The following is a 23736-nucleotide window of genomic DNA, read 5'->3' on the forward strand; positions in this document are numbered from 1 at the left end:
GAAACTATTGTATAATTTACACTATAAACAGGACCCCACCACTAATGTCCAGCCTGCCTTCGTGATATACATCCCAACCCAAATTAAGAATTTTGTTGCTAGTCACATACTGTTTCTGTCACCTTTCAGTTCCTAGCAATGTGGAGCATTGTCATAATGCTCACTGAAACAGTGAGACTAATTCTGAGACGTTTCCATGAATGCTCAGGCATTTAACTAGCAATATAATAAAATTTCCTTTCTCCAATCTGCAATGACCAATACTACCCTCTATAACTAATGGGGCTGATGTTCTACCTTCTTCGAAATCACTACCTATTTTTTGTATTTATGTCTATGAAATAGCTTTTATATCCTAAAAATACCACATGTGAAATGTGCACACATCACATCCTCTGCTAACCTTGATAGTGGCTACTTGTTTGTAGTGCACATCTGATCTAGATTAGATTAGATTAGATTAGATTAATACTAGTTCCATGGATCATGAATACGATATTTCGTAATGATGTGGAACGAGTCGAATTTTCCAATACATGACATAATTAGGTTAATTTAACAACATACTTAAGTTAATATAACAACTTTATTTTTTTGTGTTTTTTTGTTTTTCTTTATTTTTTATTTTTATTTTTTTATTTTTTTTTAATATTTTTGTTTTTTTCCTTTTTTTTCTTAATTTATATCTAAAAATTCCTCTATGGAGTAGGAGGAGTTGTCATTCAGAAATTCTTTTAATTTCTTCTTAAATACTTGTTGGTTATCTGTCAGACTTTTGATACTATTTGGTAAGTGACCAAAGACTTTAATGCCAGTATAATTCACCCCTTTCTGTGCCAAAGTTAGATTTAATCTTGAATAGTGAAGATCGTCCTTTCTCCTAGTATTGCAGTTATGCACACTGCTATTACTTTTGAATTTCATAAGAGAGTATATATACTGAGAAGCTACTGTGAATATCCCTAGATCCTTAAATAAATGTCTGCAGGATGATCTTGGGTGGACTCCAGCTATTATTCTGATTACACACTTTTGTGCAATAAATACTTTATTCCTCAGTGATGAATTACCCCAAAATATGATGCCATATGAAAGCAATGAGTGAAAATAGGCGTAGTAAGCTAATTTACTAAGATGTTTATCACCAAAATTTGCAATGACCCTTATTGCATAAGTAGCTGAACTCAAACGTTTCAGCAGATCATCAATGTATTTCTTCCAATTTAATCTCTCATCAATGGACATACCTAAAAATTTGGAATATTCTACCTTAGCTATATGCTTCTGAATAAGGTCTATATATATTAATGGCATCATATCATTCACTGTACGGAACTGTATGTACTGTGTCTTATCAAAATTCAGTGAGAGTCCGTTTACAAGGAACCACTTAGTAATTTTCTGAAAGACAGTATTGACAATTTCATCAGTTAATTCTTGTTTCTCAGGTGTGATTACTATACTTGTATCATCAGCGAAGAGAACTAACTTTGCCTCTTCATGAATATAGAATGGAAAGTCATTAATATATAATAAGAACAACAAAGGACCCAAGAGTGACCCTTGTGGAACCCCATTCTTGATAGTTCCCCAGTTTGAGGAATGTGCTGATCTTTGCATGTTACGAGAACTACTTATTTCAACTTTCTGCACTCTTCCAGTTAGGTACGAATTAAACCATTTGTGCACTGTCCCACTCATGCCACAATACTTGAGCTTGTCTAGCAGAATTTCATGATTTACACAATCAAAAGCCTTTGAGAGATCACAAAAATCCCAATGGGTGGTGTTCGGTTATTCAGATCATTCAAAATTTGACTGGTGAAAGCATATATGGCATTTTCTGTTGAAAAACCTTTCTGGAAACCAAACTGACATTTTGTTAGTACTTCATTTTCACAGATATGTGAAGCTACTCTTCAATACATTACTTTCTCAAAAATTTTGGATAACACTGTTAGAAGGGAGATTGGACGGTAATTGTTGACATCAGATCTATCCCCCTTTTTATGCAAAGGTATAACAATAGCATATTTCAGTCTATCAGGGAAAATGCCCTGTTCCAGAGAGCTATTACACAGGTGGCTGAGAATCTTACTTATCTGTTGAGAACAAGCTTTTAGTATTTTGCTGGAAATGCCATCAATTCCATGTGAGTTTTTGCTTTTAAGCAAGTTTATTATTTTCCTAATTTCAGAGGGAGAAGTGGGTGAGATTTCAATTGTATCAAATTGCATAGGTATGGCCTCTTCCATTAACAACCTAGCATCTTCTAATGAACACCTGGATCCTACTATATCCACAACATTTAGAAAATGATTATTAAAAATATTTTCAACTTCTGACTTTTTGTTCGTAAAGTTTTCATTCAATTTGATGGTAATACTGTCTTCCTCTGCTCTTGGTTGACCTGTTTCTCTTTTAATAATATTCCAAATTGTTTTAATTTTACTATCAGAGTTGCTGATTTCAGACATGATACACATACTCCTGGTTTTTTTAATAACTTTTCTTAATATAACACAGTAGTTTTTATAATTTTTGATAGTTTCTGGGTCACTACTCTTTCTTGCTGTCAGATACATTTCCCTTTTCCGGTTACAAGATATTTTTATACCCTTAGTAGGCCATGGCTTGTTACAAGGTTTCTTATGAGTATATTTAACTATTTTCTTGGGGAAGCAGTTTTCAAATGCATTTACAAAAATGTCATGAAATAAATTATATTTTAAATTGGCATCAGGTTCACAGTACATCTCATCCCAGTCTAACTGCTGTAGGCTTTCCCTGAAATTTGCAATTGTTAAATTGTTGACTGAACGTACTACTTTGGAGGACTGTTTAGTATTGCTGAATGGAGCTATGTCATATATTGTAACTAGCTGTGCACCATGATCAGAAAGACCATTCTCAACAGGCTGAGCATTTATCTGGTTAAACTTATCTTGGTCTATAAAGAAGTTATCTATCAGTGAGCTGCTATCCTTTACCACCCGAGTAGGAAAATCAATAACGGGTGTCAAATTGAAAGAACCGAGTAATACTTCAAGGTCATTTTTCCTATTACCCTCTTTCAGAGAATCTACATTGAAGTCCCCACAAATAATAATTTGCTTCCCCCTGTCTGACAGATAGCACAACAAGGACTCCAAATTTTTCAGAAATAGATGAAAATTTCCTGATGGGGACCTATATACAGTTACAATTATAAATGTGCCTTTATTTAATTTAAGCTCACAGGCACATGCTTCTATATGTTTCTCTACACAAAACTTTTTTGTTTCTATACTTTTTGCACAATGATAACTTTTGACATATATGGCAACTCCTCCTTTCTCCATATTTTCTCTCATTACATGTGCAGAGAGCTTATAACCACTTACATTTACCTTATCCATATCAGTAACAATGTGATGCTCAGACAGGCATAGTATATCTATTTCATTCTCAGCTTCTAAATCTTCCAAACAAACCAGAAGCTCATCTACTTTATTCTTTAAACTCCCAATATTTTGATGAAATATACTTACATTATTTTTAATTATACTTTTATGAGAACCTTTCCTTATTCTAACATTTGCAGTACTCTCCTGTCTGAGTTTCTCATTGTGCTTAGGCCTAGTTCCTATACCAGTGGTCACATGGTGTTCAGAGAGGCAGATTATGTCAATTGGGTTGGGTGACTTTAGTTCATCAATGCAATTACCTAGGACTGAGATACAACTTGGTGAAGATAAAATTTCTGGTGATTGGTGAAAATTTATAATTGATAGCTGTGATTGGTGATCCAATGTGCTAGAATTGTGCTGTTGAATTTCTTTCCTAAACTGAAGATTTGTTTCAATCCTGACCTCTTGTAGAACTTGACATCTTTCTGTCTTACCTATCCTAAAAAAGGTGCTGCTCCAACACCTGTAACCACTGGTATTTTACCATTCATGGCAGTGCCTCCCCCCCTTAAATTTCCAGCTATTACCCCAGCCAGTTTCCCCTTCCCTTTCATGTTGAGATGTAGGCTGTGCCTGGTATAGTCCCACCTACTGAGATAATCAACAGGAACCACACCAATATGAGCCCCCGCACCCGACACAAGCAGCCGTTCCAACTCCAAATTAACTCTCCCAACAGAAGAGTTCAAATGAGGCCGGTCATGGCGTCTCAGGACAGATACAAATGCAACATTGGTGTGTCTCGATGCCGACGCAATCTTTACCAGGTCACACTCTATACTGTACCCAGGATCCCTGTCGATGCTGTTCCCTGGCCCTCCCACAATAACCACGGTGTCTTCCCTGGTAAATCCTTTACAGAGTGAACCTAAATCCTCTGTCACCTGATCCAGACTAGCACTTGGTTTGAAAAAATTTGTGACCTGGTATTCTGGTCCTAATTCCTCCTGCAGAAGTTGGCCTACACCTCTGGCATGAGAACTGCCTAACAACAAAACTTTCTTCCTTTTCGATGACTTTCCTACATTCTTTTTCAATTTCCTATTGAAAGTTTGTTGTGTCCTGTCTACACCTACCTCTGCTTGAGGCTCATCAGTTTCTAACTGAAGCAAAAGGTCAAACTTATTTTTGACATTCACCACAAAACTGTCAGACTTAGTTCTAGGCCTGTTCCTTCTGCTACCTGTTGCCACTTCCCACCTCTCTTTGCCCTTCTCCCTCCTTAACCTGTCCAGATCTTCCCTAGCCTGATCTAGCTCAGCCTGAAGGGCAGCAATTTTCCCCTCCTGTTCTACTATCTTCCTATCTCTGCTGCAAATCCTACATAACCACTGATGAGCCTGATCCACTTTCCCAACACCCACGCCACTGCAGTCCCCCCAGTGAAAAAAACTACTGCATCCATCACACCAAACCCCGGAACTAACAATTCTACGGCAAGTCAGGCACTTCTCACTCATGGCAAAAATAATACTTTAGCTAGAATAAATCAATTAAATTACCGAAAATCAAAAAAGACGTTACAAGAATTAAGCCTATTCACAAATGTATATAAGCAAGTTTCTGATTTAAAATTCCGCTGGTTTTCTGAGATCTGTATTAAAACAACGAAGGTATACGCTATTTATTATATATTTCACTTGATGGAATGAAAAAAGAGCAATTAAACGAGATACTTTAACTTTGATTCTCCAAAAACGTTACGAGAATAGGCCTATAAACAAATGTATATAGGCAAGTTTCTGATATAAAGTTACGCTGTTTTTCTGAAATCTGTATTAAAACAATGAAGTTATACGCTATTTACGGTAGTTTACTTATTTGTTACTGAGAAACTAGTTAAATTACCTTGAAACAAGAAACAAACACGTTTACAAAATTTAAGCCTAAGCACGACTTCGCGACGTTACGATCTTATCGTGTTTTCTGAAAAAATACGCAAATAAAAGTCAAACCTTTAACGGCAAGACTAAACGATACACTAATGCACGTATTTAATTTGTTGTCAGCGTTAAACTAAATTATATTCCTGTCTAAATCACTTAACTTTCTGGAAATGGTTTCTGGCGTCACTTACTCGGCGGCCATCTTGGAACAGTCTACTAAAAAAGGCCATACTGTTGCCCATCTGATAGCAGAGATTGAGACATCTGCATCCAAGATCATCACACAATCATCTGAGCCCTTGGTTTAAGCCTCCCACTTGCTCCAAACCAGAGCATCATTATTGGTTCTAGGAATGGTGCTGAAAAACTGCTGTGTGAGCCTATTTGTCTTCCCCAAAGTAGTCAGCCACCTGTAGGAACTGAGGATGGCCTCTGATCCTAGATGACAGGCCAATGTCAAAGCTTACAAAGACCAGCAGATTCAGCTTCTGCACTTGTCTGGACCTTACAGGGCTATTGACACCAGTTTTGACAGACAAGGGTGCCATGCTGGCTCTAATGTTTTTTCGGCAATGGCCAATCTCAAATATATTTTTAAAGTGTAAGGGGACTTCTAGTACCCAGTTCCACCTCATGACTTGTGAGCCCACCACTGTGCACTCCATCGTTCCTAATTATTATAAATAATTTTGGAGACAATCTGAGCAACCCTTTTTGACTGTCTGTAGGTGGTGCTGTTGTTTACTGTCTAGAAAAGTCCTCAGAAGATCAAAACCAATTGCAAAATGATTTAGCCAAGCTATCTATATGCTATACTGTAAAAAGTGCCAACTGACCCCAAACAAACAAGAGTGTGAGATCATCCACATCAATACTAAAAGTAATCTGTTAAATTTTGGTTTCACAATAAATCACACAAATTTAAAGATTGCTGATTCAACTAAACACCGAGGGATTACAGTTATGAACAATTTAAATTGGAAATACCACATACAAAATGTTGTGGGGAAGGTGAATCAAAGACTGCTTTTTACTGGCAAATCATTTTAAGATGCAAAAAATCTACTGAAGACATGGCTTATATTATGCCTGTGCATTGTCTTCTGGAGTACTGTTGCACTGTATGAGATTCTTTCCAGGTAGGATTGATGGAGGAGATTAAAAATGTACAGATATTATCATGAAATAGGGGAGAGTGTGTCATGGATATGATATGCAAACTGGGGTGGCTAGTATTTAAACAAAGATCTTTTAATGACGTTTCAGTCACCAACTTTCTCTTCCAAATGTGAAAATATTTTGTTGACTTGAATGTACATAGGGAGAAATGACCACCATAAAAAATAAGACAAATCAAAGCTTGCTCAGAAAGATTTATGTGTTCATTTTTCCCGCTTGCTGTTCAAGAGTGGAATAGCTGAAAAATATTATAAAAATGGTTCTTGAGCCTCCTGCCAAGCATTTGAGTGTGAATTGCAGAGCAGTCATGTAGATGTAGATGTAGATGTTACCCATTCACCATCAAGATAGTGTCACCAGCCAAGTCAGATGTTCTGGAGGGCACTATGACATCAAGGTGTACCGGAGGGCACTATGACATCAAGGATCGAGTCCAGGCTAAGGTAGAGACACCAGAGGTGTCACAGCTTATGTCACAAGTGTCTCAACACCACTGCAGGCCAGGGCAGCACTTTTGACTATTTCCTATATACTACTAATCCAAGCAATTTCTAGGTACAATATAAGAATCACTGTTATGCTGTCCATGGACACCAATATGTCACAGTTATCTCATGTGGCGCTAACACTCACAAGTTATATGAATACTTGCAATTAATAATAATAATAAGCAGCACACAACACAGATAAATATACAGTTACTGTTCACTCCTTCACAGATGACTAACTAAACAGGGCATGCAAAACTACATGCAGCTGCTACTGATGGCTGGTTGTCTGTCAGGACTGGATTACTGCTGCATTGTCAACAAAAAGAAATAATGGACAGCAAACTTCAAACTTCATAAACAATGTGTGAACCTTCTCTACATAAAGTACTGTTTGACAAAGATGCCAGTTGCAGTAACACAAGCTTGGATACATTCTACTTTGGAAACATTACTGAGGTTTAGGGTTTTGTTTGGAAACTTATGAGTAACAGTCTTTCTGCTGTATGAGCAAGGTGATAAAATGGGTTATAGACAATTAATCTTGTTTTAAAATATGCTACATCACATGAAACTAGAATTATAAATTATGAACTTATGTTGTGTAAAAAAATGAACTTGACAGATTATAGGATCCTGTGCATTTATGCTCAACTATTATTTGAAAACTTTACAATTACTATTATGCTAACAGTAATTAAAAAACACTAGCCTGACACAGTACTGCTGATTGGGAATTACAGCCCAAGATACCAAAAGTAATGCAAGATGGATGCTAATGTGCAAACCCTTATCTGAAGTGGGACACACATGGAGAAGAAAAACAAATTATATACAAATCATACTCAACTTTTATTGGAGATAAAGTATTAATACTACATACATGATATTTTTTAATCTAATCCTCATATGCATAAAGTAGAGAGTATGTCCACTACCTTCTCCTAAAGCACTGGATCGATTTCAACAAAATTTAGTACACATACTGCTTGCTATAAAAGGGTCAGCAGGAGTGGAGATAACGGCAAGTAAGGTTTTTTCTAGCCCTGCCCTGCACAACATGCTTGTTATGTGGGTAGTATTGGCATGCCTTGCAGGGGCTAAATGTGCAGATGGGTACAGCTGAGCAGAGAGATGGAGGAGTGGAGAGATGGTGGAGAGAGGGGAGGAGAAAGTTGACAGACAAAGGGGGAAGAGAAGAAGGACAAACAGAGAGAGTGTGGAGGAGGATGAGCTGGACAGAGGGAGGGGGACGAGAAGATGAACAAAGAAAAGGGCAAGGAGACGGTTAACAGAGAGTGGGATTGGTTGAGATTTACAGAGAGAGAGGGAGAGGAAGCAGAGCTGGTCAGAGAGGGGGGAGGGGGAGGAGGTGGACAGTGAAGGGGGAGACGCAGAATCAGATTAAAAGTGTATAGGAATACTGGGCAGTTGGAAAAGGAAGGGGGGGGGGAGGATGTGGACAGAAAAGGGCAGAGAAGATTATAGACAGAGGGAAGGGAGGAAAATATGGTTGGAGGGAAGGGGCAGAGGAGATAGTCAGAGAGGGGTGAGGGAGGAGGAGATGGAGTGACAGACACGACTGGGTAGGAGGAAATGGACATAGATGGGAGGATGGGGTGAACAGAGAGATGGGGTAGGAAGAGATGGACAGAAAGAGGAGTGAGAAGAAGATGTGTACAATGAAAAAATGAAATAATCATGTGGCATTGATGGCTGGGAGGCCCCATCCATGGAAGTTCAGCTGCCGAGTTGCAAGCCTTTGTTCAGGTGGCGCCACAATGGGTGACTTGCATGCCGGTGATGATGAAATGATGATGAGGACAACACAAAACCAAGTCAACGAGTGGAGAAATTCTCCAACCTGGCCAGGAATTGAACATGGGCCCACTGTATGGTACACTAACACGTTACCACTCAGCTTAACAAGTGGATGATGTATGCATTGTGTGAGTCGAACCTACAAGCAAGTGACGCCACTGGAAAAAAGCTAGATAAAAATAAAATCTGTTTAACATTTACACTTATTTTATTATTATTATAATATTTGAGTGGTTTCTAATTGTTTTGTATACCCAGGGTTCCAAACAATAAAATTACGCCAGTAAAAATAAGACTGTACTTGAGATGGATGGAAAGGAAATTGATGGGATCTATTCACAGGAACCATCTGTGCATTCATTTCAAGTAATTTAGAGAATCTCTGCACCAAACTGCAATTTATGACAAATGCAGTGCAACTATGAGTTTAGTCCACATCTGTCCTGCTTCAAGATCTTGGAGGATCAAAATCATGTCTTTGTGGCATTATAAGCTTACTCGACAAAATATTAGTTCTAGTTTAAAAAGTACACTGGTTCCTTAGAGGTACTGTAGATGGTGTAGAAACTGGTGGTCATGTGGCCCTTCACTGCTGATAAGTCATAGCAGGGGTATGGTGTTTATGTTCCAGTCAGTTGCATCAAATCAGCACAGTAAGCTGGTTTAATGGAGACATGACTGAATGGCGGAAAGGAGCTATTGGATTTGGATGTGTCCACGACCACATTATGAATGCAGCTGCCTTGTTTGCCGGTGTTCATTGTGGATTGTCCATCTACAAGAAATGATGTATAACTCACAGCCATGTAACAGAGGCCGGAAAGATATCAGAAGTGATACCATGTTGTGTCAGCTTGACAAGAACAACATTGCAAAGAAAACTGCATGCACTGGGCATTTAGAATTGCAAAACTCAAAAAAGACCATTGCCCCCAGATGCACACAAAGCTGCACATTTCAATTAAGCTTTTGTTTATAGCTGATTGGAAGCATGTAGTGTAATTTGATAGGTTGTGATTTTGCCTCTTTCTAAATGACACAAGCTGTCAAGAACACCAGTGACCCAGCAAATGGTTTAACTTGTGGTGTGGAGACAGGTAGTAGTTTTGTGATGTTTTAGGAATGTCTTTAGTACCATGATCTGCGCCCACACTTTCAGATTACTGTGAATATGAACCAGGAAGTTAATTTTGAATTCTCAGTGAACAAGTGTTGCCCTTCCTCGCACACCTTCACAATGAATATGCTATGGACACTCTCATCTTCCAACATACCAACAACCATGTTCACAGAGCTGCTTTGATGTACACTCAGGCACCCTACTGCACCTTGTCTGGCTAGCTAAATCACTCTATTTTAATCCCACAGATAATGTCTAGGACTGTCTGGAACAGGTTGGTTGGTTTAAAAGAAAGGGGAGAAGGGACCAAACTGGTAGGTCATCAGTCCCTTGTCCCGAATAAAACAATGCCACAAGGGTGAGAAGGAAACAAATGAAACTTACAACACAAAACAAAAGAAAGGAAAAACCACAAGAATCTACATCTACATCTACATTTATACTCTGCAAGCCAGCCAACGGTGTGTGGCGGAGGGCACTTTACGTGCCACTGTCATTACCTCCCTTTCCTGTTCCAGTCGCGTATGGTTCGTGGGAAGAACGACTGTCTGAAAGCCTCTGTGCGCGCTCTAATCTCTCTAATTTTACATTCGTGATCTCCTCGGGAGGTATAAGTAGGGGGAAGCAATATATTCGATACCTCATCCAGAAATGCACCCTCGCGAAACCTGGCGAGCAAGCTACACCGCGATGCAGAGCGCCTCTCTTGCAGAGTCTGCCACTTGAGTTTATTAAACATCTCCGTAACGCTATCACGGTTACCAGTTCAGAGAGAAGGGACAGGACGCGAACTGCAATCATGAGCCCTGAGCTGGGATGCTGATGTGTGAGATGATAGGTGGGAAAAGGAAGCAGTAATGACGGAAAGGCAACAAACACTTAAATGGACAAAAAGGGACAATAAAACCACAGAGATGCAAGAAACAGGGAGAAGAGATTAAAATAAAAAAGCAGGTTACCATGGCTGGCTGACCATAAGAATAGAAAGAAGCCAGCCAGCCACTCTGGCACATTAAAACCTCCACCCTGAAAGCTCTAGGGTGGAGGACACACAGGGACAAAGGGCATGGGCTAAAATTTAGATCAAATGATAAAACCCACCCTCATAAATAAAACGTAAAACTAAATCATCCAATGAGGCGTTGTCAGATAAAATTAGTGGCAACGAGTCCAGTAATTGAAGATTTCATTGCAGGGCAGTCAAAGTGGGACAGTGCACCAGAATATGCGCCACTGTCAACCGGGTGCCGCATTGACACTGAGACAGGTCTTCATGGCGCAGGAGGTAGCCTTGGGTCACCCAAGCGTGGCCAATGTGGAGCCAGCAGAGAACCACAGAGACCATGAGAGAGGCCCGCATGGAGGACTGTCACACATACATAGTCTCCTTAATGGCACGCAGTTTGTTGTGCATACTGAGATTAGTCCATTCCGTCTCCCAAAGCTGAAAAACCTTGCAGCACAATAATGATCATAGGTCAGTTACGGGGATACCAATCTCCACAAGTGGATTCTGTTTAGTCTGTTTTGCTAGCCTGTCAGCAAGTTCATTTCCCATGATTCCGACATGGCCTGAGGTCCACACAAACACCACGGAACAACAGGACCATTCCAGGGCACATAGGAACTCCTGGATGGTTGCTAACAAAGGATGGCAAGGGTAGTATTGGTCAATAGCTTGTAGGCTGCTCAAGGAGTCAGTAACAAGAGAAATGAGTCGGCAGGGCATGAGCAGATGTGCTCAAGAGCACGGAGCACGAGATATGGCCACCAGCTCTTCAGTGAAAACACTGCAGCCATCTGTCAAGGAGTGCTGTTCAATATGTCCTCCATGAACTTATGCAAAGCCAACGTGACCATCAATCACTGAGCCATTGGCGTAAACCACTTTATAGCCCTGGCACATGTCGAGGATCGAGAGGAAGTGACAGCGGAGAGCCACAGGGTTAATGGAGTTCTTAGAGCCATTTGAAAGGTGAAGGCGAATCTTCAGCCTAGGTTTACACCATGGAGGTGTACGTGAATGGATCTCAAGGAGAGGACGCCAGTTCAGAGAGAAGGGACAGGACGCGAACTGCAATCATGAGCCCTGACCTGGGATGCTGATGTGTGAGATGATAGGTGGGAAAAGGAAACAGTAATTCAGATGCACAGGAGAACTACAAATGTGTGCAATATAACTGGCGAGCAGTTGTGCACATTGGATCTGGGATGGAGGGACTCCAGCCTCCACCAAGACACTGTGCACTGGACTCATTCTAAAAGCTCCCATTGCTAGGCGAACACTGCAGAGGTGCACTGGGTTGAGTAAATGCAATGCTGAGGGCGCCGCCGAATGGTAAACCAGACTCCTATAGTCAAGGCAGGATTGAACAAGGGCTCTGTAGAGCTGCAGCAGTGTAGAGCAATCTGCACCCCAGTTGGTGTTGCTCAGGCAGTGGAGGGCATTGAGTTGCTGCCAGCACTTCCGCTTAAGCTGACAAAGGTGACGTACCATGACTGGGCATTATGAATGGCTCCCTGTAAGTGCCGCTCAGCAACACCAGTACTGGAGGAGCAATACAAAATGTGGAAGTCATCAGCATACAGATAAGGTAAGACTGAAAGCCCTACAGCTGCTGCTAGACTGTTAATAGCCACTAAAAACAGAGACACACTCAATACAGAGCCCTATGGAACGTCATTCTCCTGAATATGGGGGGAACTATGGAAGGCACCAAGCTGGACATGGAAAGTATGGAGCAACAGGGAGTTTCGGATAAAAATCGGTAGCAGGCACTAGAGACCCCCCTCATACAAGGTGGCAAGGGTATGATGTCGCCAGGTCATGTTGTATGCTTTATGTAAGTCAAAAAAGATGGCAACCAGTTGTTGGCATCTGCAAAAGGCTGTTCAGATGGCAGACTCAAGGGACACAAGATTATCAATGGTAGAGCAACCCTGGTGGAAGCTGCCCTGACATGGAGCCAGTAGGCCACGTGACTCCAGTACGCAACCCAACCGCCGACACACCATATGTTCTAGCAGCTGACAACGAATGTTGGTGAGGCTTATGGGTCGATATCTATCCATATCAAGTGGGTTCTTACTGAGTTTGATCACCAGAATGATGGTGTTCTCCCACCATTGCGATGAAAAGATGCCATCGCACCAGATCCGGTTGAAGATGACGAGGAGATGTCATTTGTAGTCAGATGAGAGATGTTTAATCATCTGACTGTGGATACGATCTGGCCCAGGAGCTGTGTCGGGGCAATGTGCAAGGGCACTGAGGGGCTCCCACTCTATGAATGGGTGGTTATGGGGTTCACTGTGGCGTGTAGTGAATGACAGGACTTTCCTTTCCACCCACCCTCTGAGGGTGCGAAAGGCTGAGGGGTAATTCTCCAATGCAGAGGCTCGAGCATAGTGCTCAGCAAAGTGCTCGGCAATGATGTTTGCATTGGTACATAACATACCATTCATGTTAACTCAAGGGACACTTGTTGGGGTCTGGTACCCAGAATGATGTCTGATCTTTGTCCAGACTTGGGAATGTGACGTATGGCACCCAACGGTTGACAAGTTCCTCTCCCAACACTCCTGTTTCTGTTGTTTTATAAACTGGTGAATGCGGGCACGGTGCCACTTAAAGGCTATTAGGTGCTCTAGGGAAGGGTGCCACTTATGTCACAGTAGAGCTCGGCAATGCTCTTTAATTGCCTCAGTGACTTCCAGAGAGCACCGATGGACTGTCTTTTGCTGGGGGCACCCTGAAGAATGAGGGATCGCACTTTCCACCGCAGAAAGTAACAGCAGAGGTGAAGGCTACCCAGTCTGCATTGTTTAAAGCCCATCTGGATAGGCGTCCATGGGCATGACGCAGAGGTAGTGACAGCAAGATGGGTAAATGGTCACTACCACACAGGTCGTCATGAGTTCTCCAGTGGATAGATGGGAGAAGGCCAGGACTGCAGACCGAGAGATCAATGGCCGAATATTTGCCATATACCACACTGAAATGTGTGGAGGTACCTGTGTTTAAGAGGCAGAGGTTGAGGTGGGACAGCAAATTTTTGACATCTCTACCTCGGTCAGTAAGCACAGTGCCACCCAACAAGGGGTTCTGGGCATTAAAATCTCCCAAAAATAGGAAAGGTTTAGTGAGTTGATCAATCTGTGCAGCCAATACGTTCAGAGGTCCTGCACCATCTGCAGACAGTTATTTCCTGTGTCATCCGTATCCTGACAGCCACAGCTTCAAGAGGAGTTTGAAGGGGCACAGGTTCACTACATACTGAGTTCAGGACATAGACGAGATCTCCACCTGACACTATTATATTTGCTATGGTTCTTGTGATATCACCTGTAGTTGCGAAGGGTAGGGGTCCCAATTCCGGGGTACCAGGTTTCCTGGAGGGCAATGCGGTAAGCAGGTGTAAAGCTTAACAGTTGATATGGCTCAGCCACGTGGTGGAAAAACCACTGCAATTCCACTGGAGGATGACCTGATTGTGAGACTGGGAAGGCATAAGACACTCAATGAGGCAGTCTACACAAGTGGGGTCACCTGCTGTCACCGGATGAGTACCTCTGCGATCAACATTCATTGTGTCTGAGGGCCCAGAGAGATTTACGTCCTCAGTGGGCCAGAATCTCCACTTCATCCACAGACACAGAGCTTGTAGGTAGCGGTGGTGTGGGTGCCACCACAGTGTCTTGGTTCTTGGGGCCCTTTTTCATTTTTGGTTTTTCTTGCTGCTTCTTAGGTTTGTCCAGCTGGGAGGGCTTCACTGATTGAGTCTCAGGAACTGAGGAGGACCATGAAGCCCTAAGACCAGCTACCTGTGGTTGCTTCAGCCACTGGCGGGTGTCAGCTATACCACTAGTAGGAACCTGGAAAGGGAGTGACCCAAGGGATCCCTTCCTAGCAAGAGGAGCCAAAGAAGACGTACAGTTCTCTGGCTGAGAAGTGGGGACTGATGTCCCTGACGGTTGGAGGGGGGGGGGGGGGGGGGGTTGCTCCCAAAGTAGGTGTTGCAGGAGCAACAACAGGGAGGGAAGTGCCCCCCACCATCAAGGGGGCAGGTGGAATCTGGCAGCTCTGAGAGCCAACTGTATGCGGCAGAACGGATGATGGTAGAACCATTGTCATAGTGGTGGTATAGGTTGACATCATACACACAATATGTAGCCTCTCATATTTTCTCTTAGCCCCAGTGTACGTCAGTCGATCCAGGGTCTTGTATTCCATTATTTTCCTTTCTTTCTGGAAAATCCTGCAGTCTGGTGAGCAAGATGAATGGTGTTCCCCACAGTTGACACAAATGGGAGGCAGGGTACATGGAGTATTGGGATGTGAAGGACGTCCACAATCCTGACAGGTGACGGTGGAAGTACAGCGGGAAGACATATGGCTGAACTTCCAGCACTTGGAAAGCACCACATTGAGGGAGGGACATATGGCTTCACATCACTGTGGTAGACCATCACCTTGACCTTCTCAGGTAAGGTGTCACCCTCGAAGGCCAAGATAGAGGCACTGGTGGCAACCTGATTATCCCTCGGATCCCGACAGACACACCAGTCTAAATGAACACCTCACTGCTCTAAATTGCTGCACAGCTCATTGTCAGACTGCAAAAGAAGGTCACTGTGAAATACGATACCCTGGACCACATTTAAGCTCTGATGGGGTTTGATGGTAACAGAAACATCCCCCAGCTTGTCACAAGTGAGTAATGCCCCCAACTGGACAGAGGATGCTGTTTTTACCAAGACTGACTCTGACAGCATTTTGGACAAACCTTCCACCTCCCCAAACCTGTCCTCTAAATGCTCCCCAAAAAACTGAGGCTTCATGGACATAAAAGATTCTCCCTCAACTCTCGTACATAACGAGGTACTGGGGCGAATAAGCTTCACTGCCATCCTTGGCCTGATGTTCCTCCCATGGTGTGGTCAGGGAGGGGAACAATTTGGGGTCACATTTCTTAGCATTGAAGGTAGACCTCAACTGCTTAGAGACTGCTGGTGGTGGACCACTAGCAAGAGATGATGTAATACACTTCATCACATGTCATCCATCCTGATGCCACCCACTCTGACCAGGAGCCCTCCCCAAGGGTGTCAACCAGCTGCAGCAAAGGACACCTGGCAGGATGGCCACTGCTGGGTGTCCTGATGCCCCAGGGGGATGGGCATCTACTCCTTGGTAAACATGGGGAGTTAATGGCAAAGGCATCAGCAGAGTGATTCCCATGTGGTCAGGGGGTTACAACCAACAGGGTACATGGCAGCCCCACCACAATGGACTGGCTCAATATCAGGTGGAACCAAGTAAACAAGTCCATTATCATTGTCAGTGAAGAAAACGATTCTGCACAGTTGATAGAAAAATATGCACCCAGGAGGGTGACCTCACCCAGCAGTTTGAGAATGAGCAGAAGTACAGATCCACATCGATGAAGGATGCGAGAGGTCTCAGCGCATGGTGGACACGATGCACCAGTAAGGCAAATTTTGAAAAATGGAGGTCAAACCCTACAGGGGACCATCACATAAAGGCCAAAACATGTGGCACTCGTTTTAGTTGCCTCTCATGAGGCAGGAATACCTTGGTCCTATTCTAACCCCTGGACCCGCACAGGAAACACAGGAATCAATATCCCGACAGTTGGGTACCTCTACAGGATCTAATCAAGTGTGTGTGGCATCACCTGGATATAGCATACCTGAAGAAACACATGGGCCCTTTTCCTTGTCAAACTGAGGCCGTTATCAAGGTTAGAGATGATGTTACATCGTTTTAGTGTAATGTTTCCTGAGGGTGACTTATTTTTTTGTCCAGTGTGCTTAATGTATACTTCACTAATGGGAATATACTCTGCTTGCAAGAAAATTGCAAAACAACTTTGGTGTAATGACTGCTTTTCATGTTCTTTGAATCACATGTCTACTTCATTATCCCAATAGCACAAATCTTGTTAGGTGGCTGTCTTGACAGTGATTGATTTATTCTGTTTACAATTTGTGGGCTTTCAATTAATAAATAAAATGGTGATAGTGTGTGGTGGCCCTCAACTATGCACCCATTGACTCAAAGTTGAAATATTGAAAGTTTTGGCTGGCTTTGTTGTCTAGGGGCAGGGATACGTAGTTGCCGTATTACAAGCCAAATTCTGCTGAGTCTACAGTACCCAATATGAATATGCACATGAATTGAATGGTCGAAGGTTCCTGTCACTCAGCAATTGCGAATTTTGAACATAATATAGACGTTTATAAATGAAAGATTGCAATTAAATAAAATCTGCAGGTACCATCTCAATGAATTCAAATGATGAGTATGATAGTAGAAGTACTTTTTAGAATGTGGTATATTGCTGCAAAACACTTATTGGTGTCAATGGTCCAGCAATTAAATAAAATATAAATTGAACAACAGGGAAACAACAGATTCCTACTGCATGTAATTAGTCATGAACAACAACATACCTCGTGAGATATTCACTTCTAAATGCACACTACGTCTTAACTGTAGAAGCCATAGAAATCTCACAAGTGCACAAGTTGGCACAAAAGTAGGCCAGTAGCCTAACGTCTCTGTGTAAACACAGTAAATAATTAACCAATTTCTTCATGAATAGTGTATATCAGATATAAACAAAGACGTAGATGAATAAATATATTTTAAGTATGCTGCTACCATTTTTTCGTGTAACTGTGGAGTACTTATAGCTTGACACAATCGGTAGTAATCGACCCCTTTGACCTCCAATAACTTACGTACTATTCAAGTTACATGCCTGTAATTCATGCCAATTTAGGTTTACACTAATAGCTTTCTAAAGACATGTTGCTTGATGAAATTGGATGAGCCATTTAGATTTTGGAAATTTGTTGCTATATTGAAAATCTGATTACACCATCAGAATTGTCGTGCAAATAATGGTAATGTACAACTCACCTGTTACCTCACAAGTTTCCTTTTTCTGCAGTTATGCAATACATCTGGACACTTGTGTAAGCAGACTATGAAAATAGGTGATGTGAGTCATATTGGGTGGTCGTGAAGTTTGGCCTTTGTGACAACCCTGTGGAATCAATAAGTGAGAAGTGTGTCCCACCTGGTAGTCCTTGCTGGGCTCAGACTCAGGTCTGGAGAGTGCGTTGATCTTGTCCCTGGAGCGGGCATGCCGGCGGATGACAAAGAGGGCTGCAGCAGCAGCCAGCACAGCTCCCAGCATGCCACAGACTAGCAGTGTTGCAACCAACAGCTCGTGGTCGTTGCGTGCCAGGCTTGTCTGGATCACCGATGGCAGCTTCGCCTGTCACAAAGAAGCATCACTACTGTGAGTGTTCACAGAGATTTAAGTGGTGTATATACACAGGTACTAGGACAGTCTTGGGTCTGTCTACTTCAGTATAATAAGGGTTTCAAAGTCACCTGCCCCCCTCCCCCCTCAAAGTCACTCTCTCCCCTATACCTTCACTCCCCCTCCCCTGCCTATGTGTGCCCAGGTGGCTTCTAAACAATGCTGCTCTAACACAAACAATTCAGAACTGTATGCCCTATTATTATTATTTATTTGAACAATTATGCAGGTGCAGATAGTGTTGTGAATGTCAGAGCAGGCAGCTGTTGCTACAGGTGTGTCTTACACACATGGACCTGTAGCGTCTGATTGACTGAGGACTCACACTGCCTTGCTCACAGCAGCTGCCAATTGATGGCACTTTGGGGTTAGGGATAGCATCAATCCCAGCAGCCTGAGACCTGCCATCTCTGAAACAATTTTGGGTGGTCTACAATGGTGTAATGAACAAGGCACACCAGTCTGAGCTAAAAGGAAGAATAGCATACCAAAAGTATCTGCTTGTTTTCCCATACACATTGGGGATAGCTACGTATGTTAAATAACGATGACATGCCAGTGTATGGTACTTTTATAACGTAGTCAGGTGTGAGTTATTGAATGTGGTGTGACCTGATGTGTCTAGCTGAATCTTGTCTGGTTAGGTTGTACTGTGAGTGAGGTGCCATGTGCCTACTGTTGGGGTACGTAGTAATGAGATGTCTCGGGCTGCCAGTCCATGACTATGATAGGTCACATAGTCAGACTGCAAGAAAAAATAAGTTGAATTTTTTAAAGTTGCAGTTAGTTGATTCCATGTTCCATGGATCATTTTGGACAATACATCTTAATGATGTGAAATGAGTCATTTTACATTCACATTACAAATTAATTTGTAAATATGGCCATATGTGAGTTAATAATTCCCACCGATCACCTTTTATTCATTACAATAATAGAAATTCTTCTATGGAATAGAAGGAGTTGCCGAGAAGAAATTTTACTTTGCTGTCTGTCAGACATTTTATATCACAGGGTTACTGATCAAAAATTTTGCATAAATCATTATGCACCCCTTTTTGTGCTAAAGACAAGCTTAATGTGGAGTAATGAGTGTCATTTTTCCTTCTGGTATTGTAATTATGAACATCACTGTTTCTTTTGAACTGCAGGGAATTATTTACAAAAAACTTCACGAGGGAGTAAATATACTGAGAAGCAGTAGTCAGTATGCCCAACTACTTAAACAGATGTCTACAAGATGACTATGATGAGTACCACATGTTATTCTTACAGCATGTTTTTTAAGCAATGAAGAATTTCTTTCTTAAAGATGAGTTAACCCAGAACATTAATCGGAATGACATGTTGAATGAAAATGTGCAAAATACGTCAACTTACTTATAGGTCTCTCTCCAAGATTTGCATTGATTCTAAGCACAAATGTAGCTGAACTAAGTTGTTTTAAGAGTTCCAAAATGTGCTTTTACCAGTTTAAATTCTCACAATATAGACACCTAAAAATTTTGAAGTTGTCATCCTATTTATTATTTCCTCACCATGCATTAACATGTTAAAAAAAAAAAAAAAAAAAAAAAAAAAAAAAAAAGGTTCAGACAGAATGTAACTATTAGTTCGTGCAGGATAATCATAGACTGTCGATATACAGGGCTATTACAAATGATTGAAGCGATTTCATAAATTCACTGTAGCTCCATTCATTGACATATGGTCACGACACACTGCAGATAGGTAGAAAAACTCATAAAGTTTTGTTCAGCTGAAGCTGCACTTCAGGTTTCGGCCGCCAGAGCGCTCGAGAACACAGTGAGACAAAATGGCGACAGGAGCCGAGAAAGCGTATGTCGTGCTTCAAATGCACTCACATCAGTCAGTCATAACAGTGCAACGACACTTCAGGACGAAGTTCAACAAATATCCACCAACTGCTAACTCCATTTGGCAATGGTATGCGCAGTTTAAAGCTTCTGGATGCCTCTGTAAGGGGAAATCAATGGGTCGGCCTGCAGTGAGCGAAGAAACGGTTGAACGCGTGTGGGCAAGTTTCATGCGTAGCCCGCGGAAGTCGACGAATAAAGCAAGCAGGGAGCTAAACGTACCACAGCCGACGGTTTGGAAAATCTTACGGAAAAGGCTAAAGCAGAAGCCTTACCGTTTACAATTGCTACAAGCCCTGACACCCGATGATAAAGTCAAACGCTTTGAATTTTTGGCGTGGTTGCAACAGCTCATGGAAGAGGATACGTTCAGTGCGAAACTTGTTTTCAGTGATGAAGCAACATTTTTTCTTAATGGTGAAGCGAACAGACACAATGTGCGAATCTGGGCGGTAGAGAATCCTCACGCATTCGTGCAGCAAATTCGCAATTCACCAAAAGTTAACGTGTTTTGTGCAATCTCACGGTTTAAAGTTTATGGCCCCTTTTTCTTCTGCGAAAAAAACGTTACAGGACACCTGTATCTGGACATGCTGGAAAATTGGCTCATGCCACAACTGGAGACCGACAGCGCCAACTTCATCTTTCAACAGGATGATGCTCCACCGCACTTCCATCATGATGTTCGGCATTTCTTAAACAGGAGATTGGAAAACCGATGGATCGGTCGTGGTGGAGATCGTGATCAGCAATTCATGTCATGGCCTCCACGCTCTCCTGACTTAACCCCATGCGATTTCTTTCTGTGGGGTTATGTGAAAGATTCAGTGTTTAAACCTCCTCTACCAAAAAACGTGCCAGAACTGCGAGCTCACATCAACGATGCTTTCGAACTCATTGATGGGGACATGCTGCGCCGAGTGTGGGAGGAACTTGATTATCGGCTTGATGTCTGCCGAATCACTAAAGGGGCACATATCGAACATTTGTGAGTGCCTAAAAAAACTTTTTGAGTTTTTGTATGTGTGTGCAAAGCATTGTGAAAATATCTCAAATAATAAAGTTATTGTAGAGCTGTGAAATCGCTTCAATCATTTGTAATAACCCTGTACATGTGTGTCTACACTGGAGACACTGCTGTTGCAAGTGACATAATTGAGTATCCTCTAATGAAACCATTGTCTGAACCTTCATGCATGAAAATATTACACTTCAATACAACATAAAGTTTTGATGTCAGTGAGAGCAAATAAGTTCAGATTGGTACCAGAATGCTTATTCATTCCAGTGGTGGTTTTCAAACATCCTCCATGCTGCAAAGTAAAATGACATTATCCAGTAATGAGTGGCTCCATATACACAATAATCTGATGCTATTTGAAACCATGTTCAGCAGAAGTAGTCAGACTTCCACACAAAGGTCCTCATATGTGGCCAACAATTCAGCTCACATTTGACAGCTCACTTGAGTACAACCTAAAATGAGAGACTGTATGATATTTTGGCTCAATACCTGGATCCCTCCTCCAACTGGCTTTTGAGAAAACCACCCCTAAATTTCATGATGCCAATTAACTGAAAATTGACAGGATTGATAGAAAATTGAAAACTGAGCAGCTTTCATCATCATGTATGGGGTCAAATTACTCTCTCCACATACTTGCTATTATAAGCCTCATTGGGTCATTGAGGCACTCGTAGTCTTGCATCACTTGATTATGCTTAAAACTAGAAACTGAGGAAATAAATTTTTATGACTGCTGATGTGCCAAAAGTTCAACAAAAGTGCCACTGACAGAACAACCAAGCCATCAGGCTGCATAGCAGAGAACCTGGATTTGAATCTCAAATGCAGTCTGCAATTTTTCTTCCCCCCCCCCCCCCCCCCCCCCCATATTGGTTGGAATAGGAGGGTTAATAAGGTAAGTAAATTAATAGGGAACAATATAAAGGGAGGCAAATAAATTTCTCAGGTGACTTGGATTAGCACAGAATTTAGATTTTAAGCTGCGTTGTATGGAAACGATTTCAAGTAAGACTGCATTGAATTTGTCTCAAGGCACCACAGACAGCTGACCTACACTTGTTTACATTGAGGTGGGGGATAGAATGCACACAGGGATAATTATGTTGGCCTCATTGCCTATTCCTTACAAAAAAAGTGAGTGTTTCCATTCTCCATTATTAGTCTGTTGTGAACCTTTAGTATACTTGTAGTGAATTTTTAAACAATGGAAATTATTTATTATTATTATTTATTAATTATTGTAGTGGACTTTTATCGTATTTCCACAGGATAAAATACTTCTTGTGATATAATATGATGATTATCTGAAAATAATATAACACTTATACAGTATGTAATTTGTAGTAAATCACTTTTTTGTTTATGCAAGTTTATTTTACAATTTTTCATCTCCACAATCTTAATAATGGAGGATGTACAGCCCTCTACCAGTGATGAAATAAATATCTGAGATCCTGTCACAGACAATGGGAAGTGTGAAGTGGCCAACACTGTATATTGGCTTGCACAACTGTTGCAACACAGATGTATTATCAATGCACTACTAGAAACAGGCAGTTTATTTCTCAGCATTCCAAACTAAGAGGAGCGGCTATAATCGAGTGATGTTTGGAACTGAAGAACAAAGTCATTTTTGTTGATGTCGAAGAACTGCATCATGGAGATGGTACAAAAGGTGGAAAGTGCTGAGAACCATGAATGTGAAATCAGTTGTAATGTTATGGAAATCTCCATGTTCAGTCAAGCTGTGCTTCATTAATTACAGGCGAGTGCCATGAACTGGTAACCAAATGAGTGAACAGTGAAGCTGTACCCCCTGAAGTAAAAGTAAGAGCAGTAGCATTAGGTAAGAAGCATCCAGGTTGGAACATTGCAAAAGAATGAATCAACAGCAGTCCTGAAAAGGAAGAAAGATTTAAAATTGTGGAAAACAGGTATCATTAAAGGAGGGACAAGGTATGACAGATATGTCAATAAATAAGTGGACAGTTTATCGATTTGTCAAATCTCATCCTCATAAGGAGAATGTGACAATGAGAATACTCCAGCAGTGGGCTGCAGGTGCAGCACTTCAGTGTCTAACCAACATAGATTTTAATTTGCTGCATCATTATCTTGGCAAGAAATTAAAAATTGGAGCATAAAATTAGTCAATGGCATGTCATGAAATACGTCTTTACACATGGAGGTAGAAAATATAGAGGATATATACAATTTGCAGCAATTTCAGCAAGCAGATGGTGTCGATGTAGATTTTAATGTGATTGTGTGATTGACATCCACCAGACAAGATGCGAATACCCGACAAACATTTGATGCACATTAATGCATAAGGAAGAAATATGAATTCTTGTTGCAGTTGGTAATATACATAAAATAACAAATCTGTACAAGGTTCAATATTCTATCAAAGCATCTGGAAAACCGTTGCCTAACTTTTTTTTTTTTTTTTTTCTGACAAGAGACCAATGATATATTTGCCCCTTGGGTTATAGAACAGGCCAACTGTTTAACCAACTCTTTAAAAACATT

General features: G+C 41.5%; 1 protein-coding gene across 3 annotated transcripts in view; it reads right to left on the minus strand.

Moving 5' to 3' along the window:
- The window catches only part of LOC126473156 (receptor-type tyrosine-protein phosphatase N2), a 467189-nt gene that overhangs the window by 45224 nt on the left and 398229 nt on the right, over window positions 1–23736 (minus strand). For all 3 annotated transcript variants that reach the window (XM_050100018.1, XM_050100017.1, XM_050100019.1), the window contains one exon: window positions 18052–18252. In XM_050100018.1, the coding sequence (XP_049955975.1) occupies window positions 18052–18252 (201 nt within the window). The remainder of the gene's footprint in view (window positions 1–18051; window positions 18253–23736) is intronic.

Source organism: Schistocerca serialis, chromosome 4, assembly GCF_023864345.2.
Source record: "Schistocerca serialis cubense isolate TAMUIC-IGC-003099 chromosome 4, iqSchSeri2.2, whole genome shotgun sequence".
Taxonomy (NCBI): Eukaryota; Metazoa; Arthropoda; class Insecta; order Orthoptera; family Acrididae; genus Schistocerca; species Schistocerca serialis.